Consider the following 10907-nt stretch of genomic DNA (forward strand, 5'->3'; position numbering starts at 1 on the left):
ATATAAGGCGGCTCGGCCGACCAATAAATAATAAACAGAATATAAGGCAGCTCGGCCGACCAATAAATAAATTAAATTACTAGTAAATAATATAGGCGGTATTCCGGCCATTATAACATGATATAAATAATAGTAGAGGCGGTATACCGACCATTATAACATGGTGTAAATGATACAAATAAATTTTACCGAATCGCAGAGTGATCGTGCTGATAACGTGTTATGAAAAGAACTCGTATTTTATTGTATCGCAGGAATTTAAATGAGGGCGAAATTTTATACCCGTAGAATTTTTAACACTGATAGAGAGAGTTTATTAGAGAGAGAAGAGAAGGTTGAGGTGTGATTACAAATGAACGAAAACATTCGTATATATAGAAAGAAATTTACTGTGCAAACAGTGCAGCGGGCTCCACATCTTTTTATATTTTCAAACATTACGGCTCCTCCTCCTATTTTTGACTTTCGTAACAGTACAAAGGTTTTTTTAAGTGAATAAATGTAAAATTCTTTCAAAAAAAAAAAAGATATGGAGTTTGAAGTTAATTCAAGAGAAAAGGCAATGTTCACAGCCTTTGATACTCTAATGACTAAGAAGAAAACTCTGCTGTGGAGTTTGAGGTGGCTGATTCTTGATTAAATGGGGACAGACCATAGCAAGACATGGATGTTGACTCTTGCATCTCCATCAGCTTTGAAAAGTTCAAATCATGTCCATACACGGCAGGACCTGACATAATCTGTGGAATTTCCATCTCCCCCTCCAGCATTTTCACAGCCTCTGACATGAGTGGACGTAAAGAAGGAGTTGCATTTGTGCAAACAAGAGCAACTTTGATCATCCTCTCTGCTTCTAGGCTGTTGAACTCACCTTCGAGCTTCGGATCTACAATCTCCATTATGTCCCCTTTCTGTTGCAGTGTCATGGCCTGAGATGGATGTTAAGCTTATTGTCAAAGGAGTCATAGATTAAACTATAGAACTCAGGACAATAAAAAGGCAAAAGAGAGAGAGCAGAAAGCTCCATAGTACCCATTTAATAAGTAGGGCATTGTCATCGCTTCCCTTTTGTGTTGTATTACTCTTCCCACTAACAATCTCCATTGCCACAACCCCAAAGCTGTACACATCTGCTTTCTCGGTCAAATGACCCATTAAAGCATATTCTGGAGCCATATATCCGCTACATCATAAGAGAAATGAAGACATATTTAGATCTTGAAAACATACTGTTATACTACCTCCATTAAGAAAACCCATTAAATTTTTTCCCATGGTGTGTTTATACAATACATACTACTTACATGGTTCCTGCAATCTTGGTGCTAATGTGAGTGTGTTCTTCTTCGTGGAGCCTAGCCAATCCAAAGTCAGATATCTTTGCACTAAGGTCGGCATCTAAAAGCACATTGGGAGTTTTTATGTCACGGTGAATCATTCTCATCGCAGCTCCTTCATGGAGAAATTCAAGCCCTTTTGCGATTCCCACACAGATTTTCTTTCTTGCTGCCCAGTCCAGTTTCAAGGAGCTCTTTCCTGGAAATGGAAGAGACATGATGTTTCTTCACATGATATGTCCACTTGAAATAAAGAAAACCTGAATGACTTTGATTTACCAGACAAAGCAAGAGCAAGGGAGTTGTTTTCCATGTACTCATACACAAGTAGCAATTGATCCTTTTCGACACAGCATCCATAAAGCTTGACAAGGTTTGGATGATTCAGACCAGAGATCATGCCTATCTCATTCACAAACTCACGGTTTCCTTGGCATGACTTGGAAGAAAGCTGCTTCACTGCTATGATAGTTCCATCTGGCAGCTCTCCCTGCATATTATGTTTCTCATATCAGAAACCAAATAAACAGCCATATAAATTCTTGAGAAAAACTTGGCATGTGTTCTAGTTTTAGTATACTTTGAATACAGAACCGAAACCTCCTTCTCCAAGTTTGTTGGCTTCATCAAAATCATTAGTTGCAGCTTGCAGTTGCCTCCATGTAAAGCAAACAGTTTGCAGACCCCGTGCTCTCAAGTCTATATAATGTGATCAGGTTCCAAAATCATAAGTAATAATGCTATGAGCAAATATGTGTAATGTATTCATATACTTTGTGAGCTTTGATACCTCTTTCTCTCTTTTTCTTGCCCTGTCTGAATTTTCTGTGAGCATAGAATATTCCCAAACCCAAGAAAATAATTGCTACCAAGGGACCCGTTACCCCAAAAATTAGTGGATAATTGATGTGATGTTTGGTTTTCTCCACTGCAAATGAGACCCTAAAAGTGTTAATGCATACACCAATCTAGAGAAAGAAGTTTGTAACAAAGTATTTATTTATTTATCTTATGGGACCTCCACAATGTTGCTCCAGGCCTGAAATTTTGAAACATGAATATTATTTATAGGTAACAAGGAGTAACAAGAATAGTCTTAAGTTTTCTAAAGCAGAGGAGAAGTGTTACTTACTGTGGCACAAGGAGATTGCAGAGATAAGAGGACCATAGTTTCCTCTTTTGGGTATGAGTGTTGTCCCTTTACCCGCCCAATACAACCATATCTCTAACTTATGATCCGTCACATTAACAGCTTTCAGTTCTTTCACAATAGACTTCAGAGTGCCATTAGCCTCCTGTCTGATGTTAAAATCCCTCAAGAACAATTTCCCCTATCAGAGGAGAAAAGGGACAAAAGGAAATGAAATTCAATCTTCTAAGCAACTTAGTTAGGTAATAAAAAGCAATTATTCAGTAAACAATAACGCTATACCTGAACATAGACATCAAATATGCGTCTACCTAGACGACTATATAGTTCTTGATCTGAAAACTGAATCTCCATAAAATGAAGTTTCAAATTATATTCTCCATTTTCCAAGCAAAACGCATAATAAACAAGAGAGAGAGCAGATCGACGCGCAGTCTTATAAAGATCAGGAGAATCTCCAGGTAGTGTCAAACTAGTAGAAATGATGTACGTATCTTCATCTCTATTATCATCCATAAAGTCACCAGTGTTGCTAATTCCCCAGTTCTTGAAGTGCTGATTTGTAGCGGCTTTGACCTGATCACTGTTATCAGCTTGATAAGTGATTTTACCAATAGAGTTTGTAACAGTCACAGTTTCCCCACCACAGTTTATATGTAGCGATCGCTTATCTACAATCAACAACGATTATCAACATCAATAAAAAAATGAATTAACAAAAGTGAGTGGGTCAAATTCTCAGTATGTGCTTACAGTGCTTGCAAGTGATTGGACCAGCGCATGGAAGAAGACCAGTTCTGTATGACAAAATGATCATAGTATTTAGGCATCTGATCAGGAGAAAACTTGCAAAAGATTTGTACTAAGCTTTTAGGCATTCTTGTTGCAGAAGATAACGCAGAAGAGTGAACTTACAAAGTGTTCTTTAAGGATGAGCTCCGGTATGTATTAATGTTACTGATCCAATACAAATTGAGAACATCAACTTCAATATGAGCATTTTATCAACAAATATGTACGTATGTACCTCCTTTCTTGGCAGCTAAACGGCAATGAGAAATTGTTATAAGAGAGGTCACTGTAGAAAAACCAACTAGAAGATTAGTTTACATGTTTTTTTTTTTTTTTGCTAAAAAGATTAGTTTACATGTTGAAAGATTTCTCAAGTCATGTAAACAAGGGAAGGCTGAAACGTACATATTTGATCTGCTGTTGAGGTAAACACCAGATTTAATTTCCCCGGAAAGCATATTGCCAGTCAAGTAACTGTAACAACACATCAAAACTATAAATCATCCGTGTGTGATTGTGTTATATATCTTAACATTATATGCGTCTTACGTAAATTTTGGTACTGGGTTTATTCCAAGAACTTCACCGGTCAACTTGTTAAACGATAAATCACTGCAGAAAACAACATAAGGTGTGAACATCTTTGAGTAAATTCTGCATAAGTCTTTTCAGATTTCAACACAAACTTACAGAGATCTCAAGTTTGGTTTACTCCAAATGTAAGAAGGAATTTTACCAGACATACTCACATTCCTCAAAACCCTGAAACAGGGACGGAGTTTTTAGTTTGATATCCTCAAATACAATCATGCTTCATTGAAAACACACATACAGGTCTTTGATGGCTTGGCTAGATATATTAGGAAAAGAGTTTATCCCGGTCATATCACTAATAAACCTGAAAATGAATATTAGATATCAGTATATTCATTTCAATGGTTCTTTAGCTGATCATTTAGTTTGAGATAGTTAATTACAGATTGGTAAGATTTTCTAGGCGGGCCACTGCGTCAGGAAAAGGTCCTTTCAGTCCACTTGCTTGTAGATCTCTGAAGATCATATTCGACCAAACTTAGATGATATTAACCACACAAACTGTAAGAGAAATTACATTTAATGATTATGAAAAAGCTTACAGCCTTGTAAGCCGAGACCAGTTGCCAATATATTCTGGGATGGTGCCACTGAAGTTATTTTCACTTATCCTACTGCATAGTGTAAACAAAAAGCTAGTTTACTTCCTCGTGGGTCAAGGAAAATTTCTCAAAAAAAAAAATATATTCTCAAAGCAAAAGCTGTAACCAATAGGTTACAGTTCATTTAGGTGCCAAATATAAGAACATTTTTCGAACTTTCAAACCTAATGCATCCCCTGAGGAGATTCAAATTTACTCACATCCAAGCATAAAAGAGCGTTTCCCCCTAAAAGGGGAAAAATGCTTTTTGCTGTAAGTGTAGCAACAACTTACAATTTCTCAAGATTTACGAGTCTAGCAAGAGAGCTAGGAAGGCTTCCTGTAAATTGATTGGATGCAAGTTCCCTGCAAAACCCAGTTTTTCAGAAGATATTTTATCTAAATACTTAAAACTATTTCAATAAAAGCAATGGTTCATGTTGTTTTGGAAGATAGTTAAGATGCAAAGAGGATCATACAATCCTGTTAGGTTGATCATGTTACCAAGCTCATCAGGAATAGGACCAGAGAACTGGTTGGCTTCAACCCCTCTGAAAAATTCATTACAATAAAAGTAATATTAGACTAATGATTAGAAGGCATACCCCTAGAGGCTACAGGTATGAGACGTACAGGAATTTTAGACTCTTAAAGTTTTGTAAACCAGGAGGTAATGGCCCAGACAAACGATTTGCGCAGAACGAGCTGCAAGAAAGCGAAAAATTACCTACCAGATCATGAAGATTACAAGGGAGTGAGAGAGAGAAAGAAAGAGAGAGCTGACATGGAAGTGAGGTTTGGCATTGAAGCCCACTCCATTGGGATTGAGCCAGAAAGGTAGTTTCGGCACAGGTTTCTGCAAGAAAGAGCAGAAACTCACTATAAAATGTCCACATGGGAGAGATTTCCAGACTAAAGAAGTTCGAATTTCTAAGCTAATGATCAAAAAAGAAAGTTCGAATTTCTGTTTATTCTGTTTTGATTAATCATCATATGTTCGGGTGACTAAGCCATTATGGATACTAGGTACGAGGCTGTACTTTTGTAGTGTGGCATCATATACATAAATGAAAACTTTAAAGAATTAATACATTTTTAATTTTATTTATCTCCATGTTAGATATAGATCAACCAAATCACTTTTGTTGCAAAAAAAAATCACAAATGACTAACATGGATTATGAACCATGGTTTGCAAAACCAACGACTAATCATAAGTTCTAAACTCACATCTTCTGGAGATGCTGAAGTTTGGCCAACTCAGGCGGGAGTTTCCCTGAAAGACTTACGGACTTGAGTATTCTGTGATTTCTCAAAAATAAAAAAAAATCATCAGAAAATAAAAATTTGATAATTGAAGATAAAAGATTCACACTCACAGTTCTATAATATGACATGTCATGTTGTTGTTGAAACTACAATCACAAAGAATAATGTTTTCCACATCCGAATCCGGATTCGAAACAACACCGAGTTTAAGAGTTTTTAAAAGGCAAGGATCTCCATCACTTAGGTTGAGTCTCTTGATTCCAAGTGTAGTAGCTATCTCCCCAAGCGCTTTCACTGCATAAATATTATCGAGTTTATATATGAAAAAAATTACGGATACTGACCTTTGATATTATAAGGATCAAGATTTTGATTTAATACATTCATCTGGATGGAGAGCTGGTGAAGCGGATGTTGTTAGAGTGGAGGAAAAACTTGTGATGATGGTGAAGAACAGAACGAGAGCCGAGAAGACAACCCCCATTATTGAATTCAAAATTTGTGGACTTGTTTAACTAAATAAGTGTAACAGTGAAAGGATCTACATATAGGTCTTCTTGGTCGTCGCTAGTAGAAAGTCGCGACACATGTAAGACCAAAGTAAATTAATATTTGAATTATTGTACAAGTTGCAGCGACGAACAGGTAATAGGTTCATGAATGACCCATTTCTTTTGTCCCTTTACGTGTTTATAGTTCCAAAAGTATCATTTAAAAAATATTCTTTTTAGGATTATGAAGCTAAAAAGCTTCTTTTTTTTTAATAAAAAGAAAGAAAGTAAAAGATTTTCAATTTTTTGTAGCGTATCTTCTAAAAATATGTAAATGATTTTAGGAAAGTTATAGGAAAGAGAGTTTGATTCAACAAGCACTGTATATAATTCGAGTATGACAAACATTATAGAGATGTGTTTTTGGATCTATATAAATTAGAGAAAATTAATAGAATGTATAAGAAAAGTTGGTTTATTACTAGAGTGTTAAACATATTTTAAAAATTACTAGAATATTTAGATATTCATAGTAAATTACTGTAAGGGCCTTTGGTTAGTTTTTACTTATTGAAATTATTTTTAAACATTAAATCTAAATCACTAATTAAATATACATATCATCATAATAGAAATCAAACCGTCTCTTCTTCATCATAACTACATAAAAAAAAAAAACTAACTAAGAACATTGTCTTTGTCGTCTCGAAGAAGGAACCGTCGAAGAAAGAACCGCGAAGATACTCCCATTCTCCGTCATCGACATTGTCTGTGTTTACTTCCTCTTCCTCGAACTAACTCTCTGTCGTGATACTCTGTTTTCTCCGTTATCGTCGTGCCCGAAATCATCGTCTTCAATCGTTTGTACGAAATCGTCTTCACCGCATTCTACGTATAAGACCAAAGCTATTTAATATTTGAATTATTGTACAAGTTGGCAGCAATGAACAGGTTCATGAATGACCCATTTCTTTTATCCCTTTATGTGTGTATATAGTTCCAAAAGTTTCATTTAAAAAATATTATGAAACTAAAAAGCTTCCTATTTTATAAAAGAAAGAAAGTAAAATATTTTCAATTTGTGCAGTGAATCTTCTTAGAATATGTAAATGATTTTAGGAAAGTTATACGAAAGAGAGTTTGATTCAAAAAGCACTAGAGATGTGTTTTTAGATATATGTAAATTAACCTAGTAATAAGATTTCAGACAACTTTAATGATATGACTAGGTAGCTATAAGATTACTTCACAGACCATTGTTTCCTCTTAAGGACTCGTGCACATCTTTTGATATCACATCGACGAGGAAGGCAACTCCACTGTGGAGTTCAGAATCACAGATTCCGGGTACGATGGGTAGAGATCACTACCGGAAACAGAGGACTTCATTGTCGATGCTGTTTGATCGGTCACACCAGATGTGCTCGAGCTAGCATGTGTATCAGCGTCCCTCAGCTTCGAGATGCTCCAGTTATGTCCATATAAACCAGGATCTGACATAACTTGTGTTACTTCAATCTCTCCGTCGAGCATTTGTACAGCCTCAGACATTGTAGGCCTTAAAGAAGGAGATGAATGTGTGCAAACGAGAGCAACTTTGATCATCCTCACTGCTTCTTTGCTGTTGAAATCACCTTCAAGCACTGGATCTACAATATCCATTATGTCCCCTGTCTGTTGCAGCATCAATGCCTGAGATTCACAAAAGTGGTCTAAGTAAACGTATAACACAAGCATACGGATATTAAATGAAAACAATCTCCAAGGTTACCCAATTGATAAGAGAGACGTGATCAGCACTTCCCTTGTGTTTAGTATTACTCTTGCCACTAACAATTTCCATGGCCACAACCCCGAAGCTATACACGTCTGCTTTCTCTGTTAGTTGACCCCATAATGCATACTCTGGAGCCATGTATCCGCTGCATTGTAACAAGAATAAAGACTAAGATATATTTATTTGGCTATGGTGCAGTTTTTGTTTTATAATATACTACTTACATGGTTCCTGCAATCTTGGTGCTAATGTGACTGTGTTCTTCTTCGTGGAGCCTGGCCAAACCAAAGTCAGATATCTTTGCGTTTAGGTCAGCATCTAGAAGCACATTTGTTGTTTTTATGTCACGGTGAACCATCCTGACTACAGATCCTTCGTGGAGGAAGGCAAGCCCTCTTGCGATTCCTACACAGATTTTTTGTCTCATTGCCCATTCTAACTTGGTTGAGCTCTTTCCTGGAATTGAGACATGTGATAACATATGTAGATATAAATTGGACTCAAGACGTAAGCTGGATGAATTTTAATTTATTTACCAAACAAAGCAAGAGCAAGGGAGTTATTTTCCATGTACTCATACACGAGAAGCAATTGATCCTTTTTGACACAGCATCCATAAAGCTTGACAAGATTTGGATGATTCAGACCAGAGATCATGCCTATCTCATTCACAAACTCACGGTTTCCTTGGCATGACTTGGAAGATAGCTGCTTCACTGCTATGATAGTTCCATCTGACAGCTCTCCCTGCATATTATGTTTCTCATATCAGAAACCAAATAAACAGCCTTGTTTGAGAAGAATGTGTCATATGTTTTAGTATACTTTGAATACGCATCCAAAACCTCCTTCTCCAAGTTTGTTGGCTTGATCAAAATCGTTTGTTGCAGCTTGAAGTTGCCTCCATGTAAAGCAAAGAGTTTGCAAACCCTGTGCTCTCAGATCTACAAGACCATATGTCCAGTAGGCAGTAGAAAATCATTATAGTAATGCTAAAATGAATTAGTCATATACCACAAATGATTCATACCACGTTCTCTTGTGTTATTGTCTAGCCTGCATCTTCTCCGAGTTATTCCCAAAGCCAAGAGAATCATTGTTACCAAGGCACCCGTTGCCCCGAAAATGATGGGATAGATGTGATGTTTTATTTTCTCCGCTACAAATGAGACACTAAAAGTATAAATATAAAAAAAAACAATACACAGAAAGACATAAAAAGCAAAGTAGTTTTCTTTGTCTAAAAACCTCCACATCGTGGTTCCTGACCTGAAATTTTGAAAGGTGAATATTATCACTAGGTGCCAAGAACATGAAACAGAAGCCAAAAAAGATGAATATTATCATTAGGTGTACGTACTGTGACACAAGGAGATAGCAGAGATAAGAGGACCATAGTTTCCTCTGCTGGGAATGAGATTTGTCCCTTTCCCTGCCCAATACAACCGAATCTCTAACATATGATCAGTCACAACAGCTTTCAGTTTTTTTATTACAGGCTTGAAAGTCCCATTAGCCTCCTCTTTGATGTTAAAGTCCCTCAAGAACAATTTTCCCTAACAAGAGGAAAAGGAAATGGACGTCAATCATCCATACTATGATTCCTGAAAACAAATATTCAGTAAACACCGATCCTTTACCTGAACATAAACATCAAATATGCGTCTGCCCAGACGACTGTGTGGTTTTTCCTCTGAAAACTGAATCTCCATAAAATGGAGGCTTACATTGTAGTCTCCATTTTCCAAGCAAAATGCATAATAAACTAGAGAGAGAGCAGATCGACGTGCGGTCTTATAAAGACCATGGGAATCTCCAAGTGGTGTCATACTAGTAGCTGAAATGGTATATGTGTCATCATTAGTATCATCATCCATAAAATCACCAGTGTTACTGATTCCCCAGTTTTTGAAGTGATGATTTGTCGAGGCTTTGGTACTGTTGTTATCAGCTTCATGCTTTGTTTTATATGAAAAATTTGTAGTAACTATGCTGTCTCCCCCACAATTTATATGTAGAAACCGCTGATCTACAATCCAAAAAATATTACCACCGTCCACAGAAAAACAGAACTAACAGAATAATCAGACAACAGAGGTAACTGCATGTTAGAAATAAGTTAAGACGGCTCATTAATTGTGTTCTTACTTCTCGTGCAGCTGATTGGACCAGCACATGGAAGAAGCCCAGTTCTGTATGAAAAAGACTACCAAAACTGTTAGGCGTCTCATCGGCACAATATATTCAAACGATTATTACTATTTGAAAGCAAGAGGTTACTAAGTTTTAGATAGAGCATAATTAACCATAGCACCCCATTTGGGATGCTTAATTTTTTTTTTTTGGTTTTTGGCTGATTAAAAAAAAAAAAAAATTAAAAATGAACCATTCGCAGGCCGCCACGTGTCAGTGGGGCCCGCGAACAGTGGAAACAACCGGCGCTTCCTGCGCTTAAACAAGCGTTATGTTTCCATTTTTTTTTTTTTTTTAAAAAAAAGCTAAGCACCGGGGTAAGCACCCCGGTTAATTATGCTCTAATTGCAAGATAAAACAGAAGAGTGTACTCTTTTTTTTCTTTGCTTACACTACAAGAAAACAGCGACATACTGAGGGAAAAAATCGTCGGTATGTCGTCGGAATAACGTTATTCTGACGACATACCGACAAAACAAGTCCTCGGAAATAACTCCTCGGAAATTCCATTTTCTTCGGAAATCCCTCAGAATTTTCCGACGGAATTCCGAGGAAACAAATTTCCGAGGAAACTCCGAGGACCACCAGTTCGTCGGAAATCTCCTCGGAATATACCGAGGGAGAACGTCCTCGGAATTTACCTCGGAAGTTCCGACGAAATATTCCTCGGAATTTTCATCGGAAAATTCTGAGGAAATGAACCCTCGGAAAATTCCGAGGAAC

General features: G+C 36.8%; 1 protein-coding gene and 1 pseudogene across 1 annotated transcript; both read right to left on the reverse strand.

Moving 5' to 3' along the window:
- Nucleotides 1-455: 455 nt before the first annotated feature.
- LOC106332548 (probable LRR receptor-like serine/threonine-protein kinase At1g29720) lies at nt 456-6276 on the reverse strand. The gene is made up of 25 exons (XM_013771020.1): nt 6105-6276; nt 5834-6017; nt 5685-5756; nt 5239-5310; nt 5088-5159; nt 4934-5005; nt 4749-4820; nt 4416-4487; nt 4257-4328; nt 4112-4177; nt 3970-4041; nt 3829-3891; nt 3685-3753; nt 3515-3565; nt 3403-3444; nt 3241-3284; nt 2770-3158; nt 2470-2668; nt 2356-2376; nt 2128-2265; nt 1918-2036; nt 1617-1827; nt 1305-1536; nt 1033-1183; nt 456-929 (listed from the first exon to the last, which is right to left on the reverse strand). The coding sequence occupies exons 1-25, from the start codon at nt 6205-6207 to the stop codon at nt 591-593; spliced, it is 2997 nt and encodes a 998-aa protein (XP_013626474.1). The 5' UTR covers nt 6208-6276; the 3' UTR covers nt 456-590.
- A 1166-nt stretch (nt 6277-7442) lies between these two features.
- LOC106335053 overlaps nt 7443-10907 on the reverse strand; it is a 13731-nt pseudogene continuing 10266 nt past the window's right edge.

The sequence above is a fragment of the Brassica oleracea genome, chromosome C3, assembly GCF_000695525.1.
Source record: "Brassica oleracea var. oleracea cultivar TO1000 chromosome C3, BOL, whole genome shotgun sequence".
NCBI classification, from domain to species: domain Eukaryota; kingdom Viridiplantae; phylum Streptophyta; class Magnoliopsida; order Brassicales; family Brassicaceae; genus Brassica; species Brassica oleracea.

Bases quoted from the DNA above. Each gene is read 5' to 3' on its own strand.
- LOC106332548 (XM_013771020.1), bottom strand. From the start codon at position 6,207: ATGGGGGTTGTCTTCTCGGCTCTCGTTCTGTTCTTCACCATCATCACA. The intron at 2,669-2,769 runs GTATAGCGTTAT...CTCCTCTGATAG, and splicing joins TATTTGATGTCTATGTTCAG to GGGAAATTGTTCTTGAGGGA. The intron at 2,377-2,469 runs GTAAGTAACACT...TCAAAATTTCAG, and splicing joins TGCAATCTCCTTGTGCCACA to GCCTGGAGCAACATTGTGGA.